We start from the raw sequence: 18,685 nt of genomic DNA on the forward strand, positions 1-18,685 counted from the left end.
CCTAGCTCAGGAAACAATTCCTTACCTGCAGCTGAACGCTTCACATGCATTAATAACAGTCTAGATAGGAGATGTTTTGAAAGATTATGTTAGCGAACTCATTTTGTACGTGCGTGTGCAATCCGACTCTTTTGAGTGTGTGTATGTAAATAAGTCTAGAAGGCTCCTATCAGTTCATACAAGGCAGACTAAGTGCTTAATCAGTGCAAAGAGCCGTCATTAATCATATTTACAACTTCCATTGATTATCTACAAGTGTTGCGACACCCTTCTAACCCATGACGCGTCGGCGATATTAATTTGATAAAGCGCGGAGACCAATTGCCTGCGCAAAGACAGGGCTTTAAGTTATCACTCTGATGGATGAGCGTTCTCTCCTGAGATACACCTCTGTTTATGCCGGCCTTAGACGTTTTGATAAACTCGGTCAAATCAAGTTTACCCTAACTGATTAACAAAACTCCCATTTTATTACTAGCCTGGTTGATTAGCAGCATGCTAATGAAAAGCAGGAGCTACAGCTTAATTACACATGCTATACCCAGCGCACATTTATCCGTGTCGTTAATAAAGCTCCCCTGCCAAATAAAACAAATGACAACTTCCCGCCACTAAAATCTATCCGAGTCGTAAAAAGAGTTGTTTTTTTTTTAGAGTCCCTTTAGAGAATGGCAGAGAAAAGTCAAGGTTTGACTTTCTCATCATGGTTTATGTCAGTTTGATGGCAGACGGCATGAATTGTTGGGGAATTGAATGGTAACATTCATTGTTGTGTTTGTCAGCATTATTGGATTTGAGGTTATGTGTTGAAATATGTGGGCTTTTTTCAGTTTTTCACTCCCCTCATGCATTTGTGTACTAAAACGTGTAACATCCTTCGGTATCTGGCCGAATCTGTTTGAGGTCAAAGGGTCATTTGACAAGGTTAAGGGTGTTGATGGTGCATCATGGGAGCATGAATTGGAGACAGATTTTAGACCAGACCACAGTCCAAATATACTTAGTTTCCTTTGATGGACACTTTACCATCCCATGAGGCCATGGGAGTAGGCCTTTTTTGACTTGCTTTCCAGGAAAAATATCCTTAAAAAAAAACATAAACAAAATGCTACAGATGCAACACTAGAGTTTTAGAGTTCTAATGCAGTAAGACAAAATACACTTGTATTAACTCTTAATGTCTTATGCAGTGTTGCTTTTTATCTTCTAGGATTTGTTTTATATTTAATTCAAATTAGACAACAATAATAATATTTAGCTAAATTATAAATTACAGAACATACTTTAATTGTCAGTTTGGATGTTCTTCATCAAATGCAGTACTTGGACAATACGTTAATTTGCACAGAGCTTAATTCTGGTCATTTCAGTTTACACTACCGTTTAAATGTTTGAGGTAAGTACAATATTTTCTTTTTTTAAATAAATAGTTTTATTCAGCCAGGATTCATTAAATTGATCAAAAATGACAGTAAAGACATTTGTAACGTTACAAAACGTTTCTGTTTCAAATAAATGCTGTTCTTTTGACAGCACAACTGTTTTTGTCAATGTTGATAATACATTTATTGAACTCAAAATCAGCTTATTCTGAAGGATCATGTGACACTGAAGACTGGAGAAATGGATGCTGATAATTCAGCTTTGTCATCAAAGGAATAAATCTGATTTTTAAATAGATGTTATGATTGCACTTTATTTTACAGTATGTGCACTCAAGTGTACTTACAGTGTACTTACTTAAGAAAGTACTGGTTAATATAAGGTAACTACATGAGTTAAGGTTAGGTTAAGGGGTAGGTTCAGGGTTAGTACCTAGTTATTACCCAGTTATTGTAATTACTATAATAAGTACATAGTATGTACATGGGGAACAGGACTGTAAAATAAAGTGCTATCGAAGTTATTTTAAATTACAATATTTAACAGTATTACTGTTTTTACTGGATTGATCAAATAAATGCAGCCTTGGTGAACATCAGAGACTTATTGCAAAAACGTTTAAAAAATCTCACAGACCCCAAATGCTTGAACAGTAGTGTACGTTAGCCACATATTCGGACACTTAAAAATGTGTAAATGTTATTGCTTTAGATAACACAATGCCAAAAGAAGGTGATATTTATTTTAACGAGGAGAAAATTAGCATGTGTGCACTTTTTAAGCAAGTTTGTTGGGTTTAAACGTACAAAATGAAAACAGAACCTATTTGGCCATTTTGTGGTTGTCAGACGGTTTCCTGCATATGATAAAACAGCACAGTGCTCTTATGCTGGGATTTATGCCGATATATATTCACTTGCCAGAATGATTGAGGGTTTCAATGGTAAATAATAGCAACATTCAGCATCTTTTTTCAGAGAGAGAATGCTAGAATTTGATTATTGGACTGTGAAGGGGACCATGGCAGGAACACACACACACACACACACACACACACACACGACCGTTTTCTCCTGCTCTTTTCTGCTGTCTTCTCCTCTCTCTCTCTCTCTCTCTCTCTCTCAGCTTGATGATTGTGTCTTGCTAATCAATGCCCTTCCCTGAATAGCATTACTGTGTAATCCTGACCTCTCTGAGGGGAAGGGGTTTGTAATTAGAGGACTGTGAATTCTCCTACCAGCATACTCGCTCAAGCACACACACTCTCTCAACAGCAGGAATGTGACATGGAGTTGACACAAGGACTAGAGGGGCCTTTCGGGGTCAGGAGGTCAGAAGGTCGCCTTTGGGTGGCGACAGGCAGTGGAGAGTAGGGGAGGGGGGCTGTCAGCTCTGCTCTTTAATAGACGCCCATGCCACAGTCCTCATCAAACTGAAGCAACCGCACACCAAACCCTGCCTCGGACCAGGTGTCGGGTTACTAATCAGGTTTCCACGGTTACCTGGTCTCCCGGGCCTTGGGGGTTTTGGAGACTCTGTGGCATTTAAATGCAGAAGAAGCGAATCAGAGATGCACACGGCCAGAGAAAGTACCACTCTGCTGCAGACCGAAGCTTTATTCTCTGTTCTGACAAAAAACGGGGCCTTTATTAAGGCTCTTAATGACTTTGTAGTTGAGGATCTGTAGATAGATGTACTTGTGCCACGAGGAGGAGAAAGGGAAGTGCACTCAACACTCTCTCTCTACTCTGTTCAGAGCTGAACAGTTTACTCTTGGTAATGCTTTTGTGCTTTACGATTTTTTCCTCCAGTTCCCCTCAGGTCTGTTGTGCTTGTTGCATCTTCTCTCGAAAAACAATAATGAATCTCCAGGTGTGATTTGAAGGGGGTGGTTTGGAATGGGGATTGTGGGTAATATGGTAATATGATGTTTTTGGATGAAATTATCGGATGCAGAATTGCAGATGTGTAGAATGGGGTGTAAATGGGGATGTTCACGTCGCATGTGGTGGCAGTCGATAGAGGTTAGTGTCCATTGATCCAGCTCCGGTCGGTCGACTGACTCCCTCTGGATTGCTCTCTCTCTCTCTCACCCTCCCTCTCTGTTCTTTCTTTCATTTCACTACATCAGTCATTCTCATTTGTATCCACATTGATCTTTGGCTGCTTCTCTTTCTATTTAGTGATGCTTTGGTGTTCCTCTGGCTTTTCTGATTTTGTTTAATCTTACAAAGTTCCATTTGTCTATAGTAGTACTAATGTCCATAATAAGTTTTATTTACACAAATAAGTAATATATTTATTTATATATAAATATAGATATTTAATACATTTATATAAACATTCAGTACTTTTTATTCAGTACAGACTTTTGCATTGTTACACAATTTCAATTTCAAGTAAATGTTGTTCTTTTAAACTTTCTATTCATCAAAGAATTCTGAATTAAATTTTAACAAAAATATTAAGCAGCACAACTGTATTCAACATTGATAATAATAAGAAAGATTATGCGGCTGTTAACACTACTCAAGCTTGGTGCTGTTATACATTTTTATATTACTCCAGAGAACCCGGTCTTTATTTCTAAACTTGTAATACACCCTGAGAAAGTTGGCATCTACAAATCTGAATGACTCTTCTACTGAGGTTTTTTAGAGCATGGTCTATGTTTTTTCCACCCATCTGGTCATGTATCCGTGCCTCTCTGTCTCTGCGGGTATCCTCCCTCCATCTCCAGCTAAAGCAGGGGCTCTTTGTATTGAGGATGAGGGCCGGGGTTTATGTAGTGGGGACACTGATTCTTTCTGACAGCACCGGCCTGAGTAAAGGGCAGACAGCCAGTGTTCAGACAGCTGAAAGGAAGAGTGGAAAACAACGTAGCCAGTGCTGGGCTTGTGTGGTGAAAGTGTATATGAATGTGTGTCTATGTAAGTGAATGTCTTCGTGCATGTGCATATGTATTTTGTATCATTCCTTTCTGCCAGGTCTTCTTCTAAATGGGTAATCCTGAAAAATCACATGTATTTATTTTGTTTAGACCCTCGCATATGCATGCCAAAGTAATCTTCTTCATCTTCAGGCAGCTTTTTTATTTAGTTATGAGGTGTATGGGAAGCCAAATGCTCCAAAAGCAGGACGAAATTGCGCTATTCAGCTGAACAAATTATTCAGTATTTCATTATTCATTAATCAATTATTATTATATCAATTATTAATGACCAATTATCCACGTGAGACCCAGTGGGCAGTGCCAGATCAGTTATGCGCAGATCAATTTGGCCAGAGCTGCACTTTTAGTGGGTCGCACAAGTAAATGTTCAACCTAGTTGGGATGCTCAGTGCAAATTTGGTCCACTTTTATGCTGCTTTTTGCTCCTCATGTCTAAATTAGGAGAAGTTGCCATGAGCAGTATTTTAAAATGAGGATTTCTGCAGAATTGGGAAATGACACCTTGTGACTCTTGTATAATGAAAAATTAAGGTTTTCAAACTTGCAAATATGGCCCTTAACATTATACACATCATTAAGGTGAAAATATGCTCTTAAAATTGACAAAACAACGGTGTTGCACAAAATGGATTAAACATTAGGCACAGTAAACAATGAGGCGGTAATTGATTTATACATGCCGCTGTGCATGCTGGGAAACAGTCCAGCATCCAGCACCGCAGAAATCACGAGGTCAAGTTGGTGATGTGGCACCTCGATTAACAAGAAAAATTAAAAATGTCTTCATGTCATGATTCGGGGTCGCTTTGGGATTAACTGACTATAGCTGTCGCTAGGACACAGAAGGGAAGCTGGAATTCACCAACCACATGCCGACACGGCTTCTGACACTCACCTGCCAATCATCCTGGTGACTGACGGGCCAGCTGATGTCTGTTCCGCCACCCCCCGCCCCGAGCATAGACTAAGGCAGCCTGTGGCGAGTTTGAAGTAGCTGTCTGTTTCTCAGGAGTAAAAACACTGATGCTTACACACTGCAAAACGAGAGGCCGATCGCCGCAGAGCGAGTGTATGAGCCTTATTTCAGTGTAATAGGTCTGCTAGATGGTTGGCTACACACACACACACACACACACTCACTCACTCTCGTTGCCCTCCTGAAGGCCTATGCATTGTACTGCTTTGTGCAGGAACAGATGCATTGATATGGTAATAAGACAGAGAAGGGTTTTTTTATTAATGTAATGCTGGAATTCACAGCCCTGAAACCATTGGCACAGAATGGAAAAGGAGTAAGCAGAGACGGAGAGACCGAGACGAGGGAGAGCGAGGAAAAAAAGAACAAACAAAATTATGAGTGGGAGGTTGCTTTACCAGCACTTCTCTCAGATATTTCTCGGTTTGGCGTCAGATCCCAATTTTTCAAGCGTGCAGCGGGGAACCAAGCCCCTGCCTCTCCATTCATCAAAGCCTGAAAAGAAGGTCATTAGAGAGCCACAGAGAGGGAAGGCAAGCCCTCCGCTCGCCTCTGATCTCTCCTTTTCATCCTTCGTTCTTCTCTCCCCTCATGAATACCTCTCTGTTGTGATGGACAGGTCGGCTGGAGCGGGGGCGGGGCCGGGTCTGCTTACAGTGGAGGACTTGACTGGAGGCGGAGACAGGAAGAGGAAGAAGAGGAGGATGACCAGTAGCCCTTACCACCATCTCACTAGCACACAGGTTCGTAGCTAATCGCTTCTAAACTGCTGAAAATGTCTCCTTAAAGTTTGCTGTTGTCACGATGCTGAACAGTTTTCGTTTTCGTTTGTTTTCTGTCACATGGTTAAATACTTGTAAGAAAGGAAAGACCCATCGCTATTTATCATTCAACTAAACTCAAGACAAGACCAATTCACAATAATTCACAATTATTATCACAGCTGTCATCATTATTGGTTTGATTTTAAAGGCCAAACATTCTTGATTGGTTGGTGTTTTTTTGTCAGACGGTTAAATACATGTAAGAAAGAAAAATGCAGCATTCAAGAAAACAAGACCAGTAAATATGATAATCATGTCACTGTTGCGAGTAAAATTTGGAATATTCTTAGTGTAAGTAATAATTAATTTGTAACTTGAATTTTACACTTTAAACAGTAAAGTGAATTCTTACCTTTTTTTTTTTTTTTTTTTAATGTCACCTTACACTTTTCTGTTATCATGACACTCAACACTGTTATCTGTCAGTTGGATAGTGTTTTTTGTTCTCTCACACATGGTTAAATACATCAAATGATTTTCAACATGGTCAAATGATTTTCAAACTTTTACATAAGAAAAATTATTATTATAACTTTTTTTAATGCATAATGCATCCGTTTATATTTAAGAAATAACATTTAATGAAGTGAAAGAGAGAAACATCAATAGTACATTGTTATGCAGAAATACAAAAAAAAAAAAGAAATATTTAGAGGAGAATCTGTTGAGGAACATCAATACAGTGCTGCCTTGCAAACATAAAAATGCAACACAAATATTGACATTGGTTTAATTATTTTCCTCTCTCTTTTTCAGATGAAGGCTCACTGTAGGCCTAGAGGCAGGCCGAGACTGCTGAGCACTAAGTTTAAGCAGAAAGCTTGCTCACAGCTGAAGCAGAAAGCCAAAGTTAAGCGTGGATCGAGACTGGTCAACCTGTTGTGTCACAGAGAGACCAAAACACAGAGTACTATTACAGAACATCTGTCCCGAGAGCACAATGGAAAAGAAGAACACACACAGTGTAACAAAACTGGAGAGAACAATGACACAGGTAAACATTATATATACTAGACGTATGCGACACATGACTTTTAATTGCATTCATATTTAGATTACTGTTGATTATTTAGAAATTTGAAGAACATTTGCTCTATCCCAGCAGGCAGTAGGGCAGCAGTCCACCAGGGATCCGATGGGAAGCGGACTATGAGAAGAGGTGTGAGGTCAAAGGCCATCCTGAGCTCCTCACCCCTGCCAACCCGAACTCAGCAGCTGATGTGCGATACGGCTGTGACCGATAGCAAGCTAGAAGCTACCGAGAAGGGCATCTCTCCCTCCGACAGCAACACAGGTGAGTTATGGGCCGAGGGAGAGGCATCCCAGCATGATGATCAGCGGACCCTCTCATTTCCCTGCTCGACTGTCATGCCGTTAAAAAAATTAACGATGCCTCCTCAGGCATGCATTGGGCAAAACCCGAGCTGTAATGCTAGCCTGCATCATGCTGCGTTCAGAATGCCACACCTAGAGGGAAAAAAATGGTACACTTCCTCCACCGCCCCAGTTCTGCTACATGTTTTAGTCCATGCTCCCTGCAAACACACCTCTGTAAGTGAACAAAGTGGAGATGAAATCATGGCAGTAATGAACGCTAATGTGAGCTACGCCTGCGGTCGAGCTAGGCGGTGTTGTTGCCGCTCTGTTAATTGCCCTGAAAGTTATCCTTTTCACATTTCACGAGCTTGCGAGAGTGTTGACGAGCGCCTTGTAAGTGACAAGTGTGTCAGCACTGTGTTGACACCCGACACTGCTTGCCACCGTGCCATCTCCGCTCTATGCGAGACACATAGCCCACAGACGGCATCTGCCAATACATATCTGTGACACCCAAGCATGCGAGTATGACTTCGTGTGCGTACGCTACCGCTCAAAAAAATTGGGAATCACAAAGACATTTGTCGGTTTTTGTAAGAAATTCAAATTCAAAAGTCATCAAAAATACAGTACAAAATACAAAAAACAAAAACAGTGCCGCAGAAAGCTTGAGATGTAACTTTATCTGAATATCTTAATAAACTGACAGCTAGAATGCATATGGTGTCAATAGCTGTTTCCATCCATGTTATGAACTTGTGAACTTATGTTATGAAATTGAAATAGAAATGGAAGCTGTAGGTATTGGGAAAACAATGTTATTTTAGTCATTTCATTAGCTTTTATTTAGTTTTATTTAAGTTTTAGTGTTGTTAATTTTAGCACTTAACATATTTCAGTTAGTTGTGAAGGCAACATTTCAAGTTTTTAACGTTTTTTTTTAATCTATTACTTATATTTTATTTCCGCTTCTTTTTTAATATTAGTTTTAGTTAACAGCTCTGTGGGGAAATCACAGTGTCTCTTTTATCAAATTAAATAAATCACTTAAAACGTATTCTTACTGAATAAAACATTTTGTGAGTGTAAGTTTCTCAGAATGTTATACATTTTATTTTCACCTAGGTGTTTCCATTCAGCAAATTGTGTGCAATATCCCAAAATTCATTAGAAGTTTTGAAGAACAGATTTTTTTATTTATTTTTCATAGTGATTCCAAACTTGGAATGGTAATGTTTGTGTGGCTGTAAGCAGGAGTCAGATACTAGGGCAGACACGTGTGGGAAGCAAAGGTCTGGTGGTCAAACCTGTCAGTGACTAGACTTTTCTGACTGCCACAGTTCCTGTGAACGTTGACAGTTACAGTCACAGTTGGCACCCATTTCATGAACTTCATCATGCTAAATATCGAACAAATCATACAGTGAGAGGAATCGTCAGGCTGCATTCACATTCACCATGACCGATTCAGATGTCCACTGTGAACTGTTATCCAGTCAAGATGCCAATGCATTCAATCGATCCATCATTTTCACAGAGGAGGAAGATGACGGCATCTACGACAGCGAGGAAGGGGCAGAGGGCTTCAAGAATCTATCATCTAAAGAGCAACTGTCTGGAGTCGGCCGTCCTTTACAATGCTCCATCATGAAGCTTGAGGCCAATCAGAAAGCCAAGAACAAAACAGAAAGACAGGGATACGGTAAATGTTACATCCTTATTTAATTAGACCGCAGGGATTGACAGATATCACCTTAGTTCACAAACACTCATCTTTCACTGTCACTCTTAAATATCTTCTTTTTTTATTTTTTTGGTCTTCCCTCCAGGGTCTATGAATGTGTCCGTCACTAAAGAAGAGGTGAAGAGAAGGAAGGCCCCCTGTAGGCAAGCCCTGGTCAGTGCTGACCATAACCACTCAGAACTGGAGGAGGAAAGGAGATTGACTGGCTCTAAGTGGAGAGAGGGGTCAAGGGAGAACACCTTTGACCACACTAGGCTTCTCAAGACCTTGCCTAGTCCACGAGAAATCACCACCAGGAAGAGTGCAGTGCTTTTTGGCAAGGTATCAGCTATGTTTTGTTGGAATACTTTGGTAAATTAGCTACAAACAAGGCTCTAACAGTGCTAACATATCCCATACGACTGTTTCAGGGGAAAAGCTGTTGGTTAGAAGCACTGTCGTCTCGGTATGATGACATAACTTGGAGCAGACGAATCAGAAACAAGCAGGTATGGAATGGTTCCTCTCAGTTTCCATGAAAATTGGATGGCTAACATGTTCGCTTCCAAAATAAAATGTATACTGGTGACCAGGAATTCAAGTAACTTTTGAGCTCATTTATAAGAGTTGTGCTGAACGTTGGTGTAATCAAGCGAGGCTGCATCGCCACATAGCGAATTAGCCCCTAGTGGCCTAGATCTGTCTGCCTTGCCCTCTTGGCGCCCATAAAAAGTCATCCCTCCAAGAAGGATTGTGCAATTCTCGTGTGGTTTGTCCTGTCAGGGGCTCTCGTAAATCTACTCACAATAAAGATAAGATGGGATCCGCCTGCTAATTCACGGGCTGAATCATGCATTGTCTAAATAAAACAGTCAATAGTTTTGAAAGGATTTACACCGTAGGTGTCAAGGCTGTCACTGTCGGCACTTTGTGAGGTCATCAGTGAGGCATGCGAGGGGACTTTGCCTGCCTAATCAGAAGGCGGGGAGAATTCCCGCTTTGCTCAAAGAGTGCGATAGAGAACAAAGACACGCATCATTCTTCACCTGGGCCTCGCCCTAGAGACACACTTGTAAAATGAAAACCGAACAGCATCACCCCAAGTGACGAAACCTCCATCACATTAATATATGACAGCTTTTTTGAGCAATGTTAAGTACCAAGGGCTGTGCACAAGATTGGACCTGTTAAGGTTCGAGAGGTTATGATATATTTGTATGGGAGTTTGAATGAATGTTGGAGCCCTGAATCACTCTCCCCGGGGCCATTAGGGGCGTGTGAGTATGTGTGTGAGACTTACATGCCGTTCCGTGACTGTTAGCAGGCTAAGGGGAGAGCAGTCAGTCGTTTGCTGGAGAGCTTTGCTGCCGATGAGGGATTCCGGATGGATGACGACAGCAGCTTCTCAGAGGGAGAGGAAGATGATGTGGAAGAGGAGGAGGAACCAGAGCCGATGGGCAGTGCATTACCGGGTAAGAAATATACAAACAGATAATGCTGTTATACTCCTGCATGTGGTAAAAGGAGAATGACCTCTCACTTTAATCTGTCTTTATCACAACCAGCCCTGCCCAACTGCATTCTCACCAAAGAAATCCTGAAGGATGGACTGAAAGTGTTAATCTCAAAAGAGGACGAGTTACTGTACGCTGCCTATGTTCATACACTGGACCTGCCTGATATGTAAGACAACAACACTGTATTTTCAACATAAAAAATATGGATGGATGGATGGATGGATAGTTAGGGATGGATGGAAGGATGAATGAGGTGAATAGATAGATGGATTGAATGATAGATGTATAGATAGATGAATAGATACATGGATAGATGGATAATTACAGTTTCGAATTTTTGTCTCTTCAGCTATAGTGTTGTCGTTGAGGGAGAGCGTGGAAACAGGCCGAGGATCTACTCTCTGGAGCAGCTGCTTCAGGAAGCGGTGAGACCCTTTAAAAAGCTTCTTCAGGGGACTCATTCCCCCAAAGACTCTCTCCATACAGGCCTCGGACTGAACCAGCCCTTCAGGCCACCCTCACAGGCTCTCACAGACCCCTTGTTCTCCCCCAGAGCCCCATCAGCTCAAGGCTGGATCCATCCCAGCTCTGACTTTCTCTGCTAAAGCAGTTAGGAACATAGCATCTGGGGTTGTGTGTGTGAGTGTGTTCCGATAAGCAGTTACTTAGCCATGAAGCGTGTAAACTGCTATGATCTGTGTGTGAAGGACTCCAAACCAACTTTAGGCATTCTTTTGCATTTGCGTCTTTTATTGCTCATTTCTTATCTCATTGAGCACAAATTCATCAGTAAAGGAACATTTCAGCATCTGGTTGTGATAGAGGAGGGTAGACAACCCTAGGAACTCTTATATCGCTAATATAGCCTGGTTGTTGTTTTTTTTTTTTTTGTCACTTTACTTTTTATTGAAAGTTTTGTATTTTTGCAGGAACAACAGAATATAATTGTTTACATCATATTATAAAATTCAGCAAAAGAGCAAGGCAGATGAAAACAAAAACAACCGAAAAAAACAAAAAGAACAAAAAAACCCAACAAAATATAAGGGTGGGAGGTCTTCTTGCAGTATACCAGTTAGTCTTCTTAGCCAATTGTAGGCCTTTCCTCTTGTCTTTGTCGCTCTTCTTTAAATACCGTCCATTTTTCCCATTTCTCTCCGAATTGAGCTTCCTGTAGGCGTAATCTGTACGTCAACTTTTCCATCTCATAGATTACCTCAATAATCTGGAACCATTGATCCTGAGTAGGAGAGTCCTGTTTACCCCATTTTTTTGTGATAGCTTTTTTTCCAGCTATTAACAGGATCTTAACCAAATATCTGTCCGATGGCTGTACATTCCCTTCATACAGGTTACACAAATACAGTACTGTACAAGTCATAGGAATCTTATAGCCCAGTATTTTCTGTAATGAATCATTTATCATAGTCCAGAACTGTGTTATTTTATCGCATTTCCAAAACACATGTGCGTGACCCACATTCAATTCACCACAATCTCTCCAACAGGGTATGTTTTTGCTTAATTGTTTGCTGTTAACTTTGGGGGTAATAAAAAAACGAACCAGATTTTTCCAGGAGAACTCCCTCCAGTTCCGTGAACTAGTGGACGTATAATGCATTTTCACCATATTTTGCCAATCTTCATCTGAGATATTTATGTTAAGTTCTGATTCCCATTTTTCTTTTATGTATTTTGTTGAATGTCTGTTTCTTATTGGTTGTTGTTTTTTTAAGCAGTACTCTTAGCTTAGCCGCTCTTAATGCGGTCCAGCAGTCCACTACATTCCTGCATATACAGTTTCACATTGTGACTGTATATAACTGTTCCTTGTTAGTTCTGCGTGGCCCCTCAGGAGGACGTACAGAATAGCCTGTTTTATCCCTTTTTTATTTATTTATCTTATTTAGGAACATCTTTGGGGCTGAACTGCGGGTTGCACTTACACGCATAGTTTATCTAAGCCGACGGGGAAAAAGGGAGCTGATTACACACCGTAAACCAACAGCTCTTTGTCAGCATGCATTCATTTGAATACATTATATGCGTTACTTCTCTCATTCATCTCTCTCAGCATCATGGGCTGGAAAAAAGTGTCTCGCTGCCTAGGGACCGCCTATCGCAAACTCTACCCACCCGTCCCCAGTCTCCCTCAAAGACATATTAATGAGCATGCTCTATGCAACTCTCAAATTCTGTACAGTACACAAAACATCAGACGATATCTCTTCTTGATACAATCCACAAGCTGCAACACAAAAAGCTCTTGATTGTTCACAAAATGCTAAACAAAGAGAGGAGGTTGTCATTTGTGTCAGTGTTGGATGTGATTGTGCATAGTTGTGGGAGAGATAAAGCTGGGAGAATAGAAAGACAGAGAGAGCGAGCACTATATTCTCACTGAAGGCTAGCACAGTAAAGGCTTTGACATTGAACGCTACACTCTACTCCTACAAATTGGACTCACCCATAAGCCTGCAGCATTGTTCCTGTGTGTATATTTGTGTATCAGCTTTACTGGAACTAGCGTGGAATTAAAAAGCGAACACAGCTCAGGTTTACATAAACATAAGTCAACATGAAAGAATGCGATCCTTAATGCAAACTCAAAAAACTTTTCTGGCTCCATTTTGGTGTATAAATCCCACTCTTCACAATCCAATCAATTATAAAATGGCTAAAATCAGACTTAGTTACAATGAAAAAGCTGAATATTAGAAATCTATTTATATTTCAAGTGTAATTTCTCTCATCAGATTGCACCCATGTTTCCTGCACCATTTTCTCTGGACTTGTAGATGGAGTGGGTGATTTCTACACCAAACGAATTGCAAAAATAATGACTATATTCAAACAGGTTACCTACGCATTCACCTCTCTGTCATTGGTTGGATAAACAGATAGTCATGCCCCAAACGCATGCTATTGGTTGAAACAACTTTGCCATATTGGGCTAGATGGTACATTAAAAAAATAGCAGTATATTGATAGAAACTACTATTTATACTTGTATACTTTTTGGGGGAATAAACCTACAAATGCCTTTTTTAAAAAGTCCGATTTCATAGAGACACTGCTAGCCACTAGCATTAGCCCCCGCTTCAGTGATAACTCGTCTTTCCTGGGCTGCTTTTAAGACTTCTTATCAGTTGTTTTGCTTCCAACACCATTGCCTGCATAGTGCATATCCTGGCCAAAAACTCCTCGGCTCCCCGTTTGCGCTGTCAAAAGGGCTGTATCTACAGCAGACTCGTTTGAACTGGTCCTAAAAGAGCCCTCAGTGCATGTGCTCTGTGTAGTGGGAGGGGAGCTGGCAGCCTCACTATAAAGTCATCGATTTAGGCCTTTTTCACCTCTCTGCTCTTTTATTCCATTATTTCAAAGCAGACTCTCCATTCAGCGATGCTGATTTTCTCTCTTTTTATTCTCGTTGAGACCAAAGAGACCAAAATCAACAAACAGTGTTTCATGAGAAAGGTATACCCATGGTTGTAATTGCCTTAAGGGAAGGCCTCAAAGATATCCATGCTTTTTGCAAAGTAGATGTCTCGTATTCTTCATGTGTGTCTTTTAACTAAATCAACTTGTTATGCTTGATAAGCTGCATGTCTGCCAGATATGTAGGTTAATTTTGAAAGTCATCCATGTGTTTCAGGTTTTAGATGTGCAGCCGGAGACAGTGGAAACTCTGACGGCTGGAACAAGAGTGTGCGCTTACTGGAGTGAACGCTCGCGCTGTTTGTATCCTGGATATGTCCGTAGAGGTGAGATCATTCTCTCTCACTCTCTCACACACACACACACACACACACACGCACACAATTTTATACTATGCAAACTGTATATTTAATTCCCCTACACTAAACCTAACCATCACAGACAACTTTCTGCATTTTTACATTTTCAAAAAACATAATTTAGTATGATTTATAAGCTAATTTCCTGAAAGAAGACCAAAAATTTCCCCACAAGGACAAGGATTTCGGATATTACCATCTTTGTGGGGACATTTTGTCCCCTTAATGTAGGGTTTACCAGGACCACACACACAAAGTTAGAATAAATGTAAAACATTTTATCATTAGCTTTTTTAATAATTTAACAATTTTTCAAACACAAATACAATCATATGCATTCTCTTTAGAGCTATACATTTGTGTCTTCCACAGGAGGTCCAGGTGAGGAACAGAAGGAGGGCAGTGTCATGGTAGAGTTTGACGATGGAGACCGGGGATGGATTTCTCTTTCAAGCATTCGTCTGCTTCCGCCAGGCTACCAAATCCAATGTATGTTTCTGCAGATAAATACATTTCATCTCCAATACAAACAAAGAGTCTCATGTTAACAATGTTAGACAGTGTGCCAAGTTTCCGTGCTTGTCATTAAGCCTGTGGCATTGTTGATGTACTGCAGGTGCAGAGCCATCACCAGCCCACCTGGTCTCACCTAGGTGCCGCAGGAGGAAGACCTCCACTCAAGAGAAGATAACTCGGCAGACTGATGTGTCCTCAGAGCATTCCGCTAACACAGAGCCCAGGAAGAATGTTGTTAAAGCCAAGCCAGGTGCGTGATGACAGCTGCATCATCCACATTCTCATGGCTTTCCAAATTCCACATTGATTGGATTAAAATAATTTTGGGTTACATTACATGTTTTAAAATCAATGCTTTTTGCATCATCTAAGACACCCCCGGTGTTACGTTTAACCTGCAACAAAGTGGTAAAACGTGTTGTTTCAAAGAGACACATTGAGAAATATCTATCAAACAAGATTCCACTACAGGTTTTCATGATTTAGTAATTTACACATTCATCATCACAAGGTCTGTCAGGGAAACTTGTTGGGTAGATGTTTCTCAATCTGTTTGTCCCTAAGGGCATGCTTCACTACCTTTCCTGGTTCTTTCCACCTACCAAATGGTTTATTTAATGTTTGTCAAGAGCCTTAAAAGTATTATCAGATGAAAAGTAGAATAATCTGTATTAATACGGAAGAAAAAAGCATTTGCCTTCATTACTTTAAATGACTCTGTGCAATTAACACACCAGCACTGATTAAATCAGGGTTCGGTTGACTAATGGAATGAAATGTGTTTAACTGAACAAATGGATGAGGGAAACTGGCGTCAAGGTTGAACTTTGCTTAACTATAGAGTCTGACTTAAAGCCCTGAACTACTGGTCCAACAGCTCCAATTCAGCAGATGTTATCAATAGTACAACAAACAACATGGAGTCATAAGATGTTCCGCTGTCAGGCATATTTGTTTGTATCTGTTTTCTCTGAGGGGCTGATGGTAGTATCGTAGCAAGTGGAGCTTGGAAAATGCAAATAAGTTAACAATGATGGCAGGGTTGTTTTCCTACATCCCCATAGCAATACCTTTGTTTATCTTCCTCAACAGGAAGGCCAAAATCTGTCAATGCATCATCAAAGAGCTGTGTGTCTGTGAATGTCACTGGAACCACTTCCCCTCTTCTTGGCTGGCCAGTTGCCACCATGTCCAGGAGGAAACCCTCCATGGATTTGTTCCAGTTTAACGGGTTAACGAAGAAAGCTCTGAGAGGAAAGGAGTCAGACATGTTCCCCTTACTTAGCTCCACCATGACCACTCCAGCCAAAGGCATCTTCAGCACTTCCTTTGAGGTGGACTCCTTCAGCAGCATTGCTAATGGTTGCACTTCCTTTGGAAATCAGCAGTTGGCAACAGGTCTGCCTCTTAGTCACAAGGGCGTCTCTGGTTTACGGGGTAGAAAGATAGGAGACAGGAAGGAATTTCTCGTCAAACTGGACCACGAAGGGGTAACGTCCCCCAAGACTAAGAATGGAAAAGCATTGTTGCTTCTTGGTAACCCAGAGGTACAAAGAGGTGGACGACTGGAAAAGGGCTTTGGAGCCAAAGGAATAGGAGAACTGACCTCAACAATGGGCTACTCCCAGTCCGTTCTTCTAGTCAAAGATGCCAAAAGGAACAGTTGCCATATTCTCAAAGGTTCATCAGACATGCGTAAGCACCCTCAGGGTCTTGGGCTTAGTGAATATGCAGATTATGGGCCAAACTGCCACAGCGACTGCCTAAGCTCCTATTCCGATATGGATGAAGATGAAGACGAGGATGAAGATGTCAGAAGGGCAGACATGCGCACCACTGGACGCTTTCTGTCTCGTCTTTCTGTCTCGTCGTCGTCCTCAGGGTCCTCCAGCGCATCTAGTTCGGGTTCGTTGTCCAGCTCTAGCATCTGCTCGTCTGACAATGACTCGTCCTACAGTTCAGATGAAGAAGAGGCATCACGGCTTCTGCTTCAGGGTTGCCTTTCTTCTCATCACACATTGCTTCAACAACAGCAGCATCCTGAACCTCCCACCGCCCCACCACGACATACTTTCGGAGCCAAAACTATAACTATCCCTAATTCAAAGGCTGCAGTCAATAGTAGTACAGGAAAACCTCCAAGGAGAAAGGATATTGCCAACAACTCTTCCTCTGTAGTACAGTCCAAATCTTCCAAAGACTTCCCTAAAAAACAGAAGTTACCATCTTCAGAGGGTCCACCAAACTCATCCTCGTTCATGCCAGGACGGCAGCTGTGGAGGTGGTCTGGGAACCCAACTCAGGTAATTTCCCATTCTGATGTTTCTGTTTTAATCCCAATCCAAAATGGTTTTAGTTGGGGAAAATGTCCCTTAAACTTTACTTTCTTGTCATCAGAGACGGGGTTTGAAAGGAAAAGCCCGAAAGCTCTTCTACAAGGCCATCGTTCGGGGAAAAGACACCGTCCGAGTTGGAGACTGTGCGGTTTTCCTCTCTGCTGGTCGACCCCACCTCCCCTTCATTGGTCGCATTGAAAGTCTATGGGAATCTTGGTCCAGCAACATGGTAGTCAAAGTAAAGTGGTTCTACCACCCTGAGGAGACCAAGCTTGGAAAAAGGCACCGGGATGGAAAGGTACAGTAGTGACCAGAAGTCTTGTTTGGTTTTGATTGACTTAAGGTAGACTTTGCAGACCTAAAACTTTTCCTCTCTCTTCACAGCATGCCCTTTACCAAAGTTCCCATGAGGATGAAAATGACGTCCAAACCATCTCCCATAAGTGCCAGGTGGTAAGCAGAGCTGAATATGAGCGCCTGAGTCATATCAGGAAACCAAACAGCAACAGTCAAGATCTATACTACCTGGCTGGAACTTACGACCCCACCAGTGGCCAGCTGGTGACGGCAGAGGGAGAGTCCATCATCTGCTAACGTTTAAAAATGGCTGAATGCACTACTGAAATCGTGAGATACAAGAAATGGCTGACAATCAGGCCAGTCTTATTCAAGATACAAAACTAGCATGATGTGAAAAGTGAGTTTAACCCACAGCCATGGGTTTCTGCAGCCACTTTTATCTCCACTCTTAGAGTAACAGTATATTATCAAATGGATTGTGGGGAGGACAAATCGTGGTGATCACTCTATGAAGGCTCCACAGACATGGAATATTTTTGTATCTATTAATGAAAAAGACACTGGATTTTTTCAGAGTAGGATATTTAGACTGACAGACATGGATCGGAGGTGAAAAACACTGACTGAAATTTTGGATTTGCGGAAAGTTCTTTTGGAAAGCTCTTCACTGGTTAATCAAGTCAAACTGATGTCACCAGGACTTTTAAATATCCCAGCAGGACCAAATACACTGTTACTTTGAGCTGTGGTATGATCTGTTTGTTTGTGTTTGCGTGAGAGGAGATGTGAATGAGAGGGTAATTTTTTGCTTTATGCAAATATGTGAACAGCCATGTGTGTATGTAGAGATCAGCCACACAAAAAAAAATACAAAAAAACAGGAATGGGTGTTGACCTGGAGATTAGAGGCCTAACTGGTGTTCTAAATTGAATGATGCTCTCACATGTGTACAGTCTAATAACCTCTTTTGACAATACCAGGGATTTTTTATTGTTCTTTTCTCATTCTTTTTGGCGCTAATGATTATGTCAATATATTAAGA

General features: G+C 41.2%; 1 protein-coding gene across 5 annotated transcripts in view; it reads left to right on the plus strand.

The window, feature by feature from the left end:
* bahcc1b (BAH domain and coiled-coil containing 1b) overlaps positions 1-18,373 on the plus strand; it is a 98,988-nt gene extending 80,615 nt beyond the window's left edge. For 3 of the 5 annotated variants that reach the window (XM_084134485.1, XM_084134484.1, XM_084134488.1), the window contains 15 exons: positions 5,932-6,055; positions 6,893-7,130; positions 7,239-7,430; positions 8,991-9,155; positions 9,283-9,518; positions 9,608-9,685; positions 10,498-10,648; positions 10,742-10,859; positions 11,043-11,118; positions 14,349-14,457; positions 14,863-14,979; positions 15,107-15,256; positions 16,099-17,309; positions 17,404-17,640; positions 17,727-18,373. In XM_084134485.1, the coding sequence (XP_083990611.1) occupies positions 5,932-6,055; positions 6,893-7,130; positions 7,239-7,430; positions 8,991-9,155; positions 9,283-9,518; positions 9,608-9,685; positions 10,498-10,648; positions 10,742-10,859; positions 11,043-11,118; positions 14,349-14,457; positions 14,863-14,979; positions 15,107-15,256; positions 16,099-17,309; positions 17,404-17,640; positions 17,727-17,936 (3,412 nt within the window). In that variant the 3' untranslated portion in view covers positions 17,937-18,373. The remainder of the gene's footprint in view (positions 1-5,931; positions 6,056-6,892; positions 7,131-7,238; positions 7,431-8,990; positions 9,156-9,282; positions 9,519-9,607; positions 9,686-10,497; positions 10,649-10,741; positions 10,860-11,042; positions 11,119-14,348; positions 14,458-14,862; positions 14,980-15,106; positions 15,257-16,098; positions 17,310-17,403; positions 17,641-17,726) is intronic. The other 2 variants (XM_084134486.1, XM_084134487.1) reach the window with 2 other exon arrangements.
* Positions 18,374-18,685: the final 312 nt, after the last annotated feature.

This window comes from Abramis brama (genome assembly GCF_963993115.1).
Source record: "Abramis brama genome assembly, chromosome: 14".
Taxonomy (NCBI): domain Eukaryota; kingdom Metazoa; phylum Chordata; class Actinopteri; order Cypriniformes; family Leuciscidae; genus Abramis; species Abramis brama.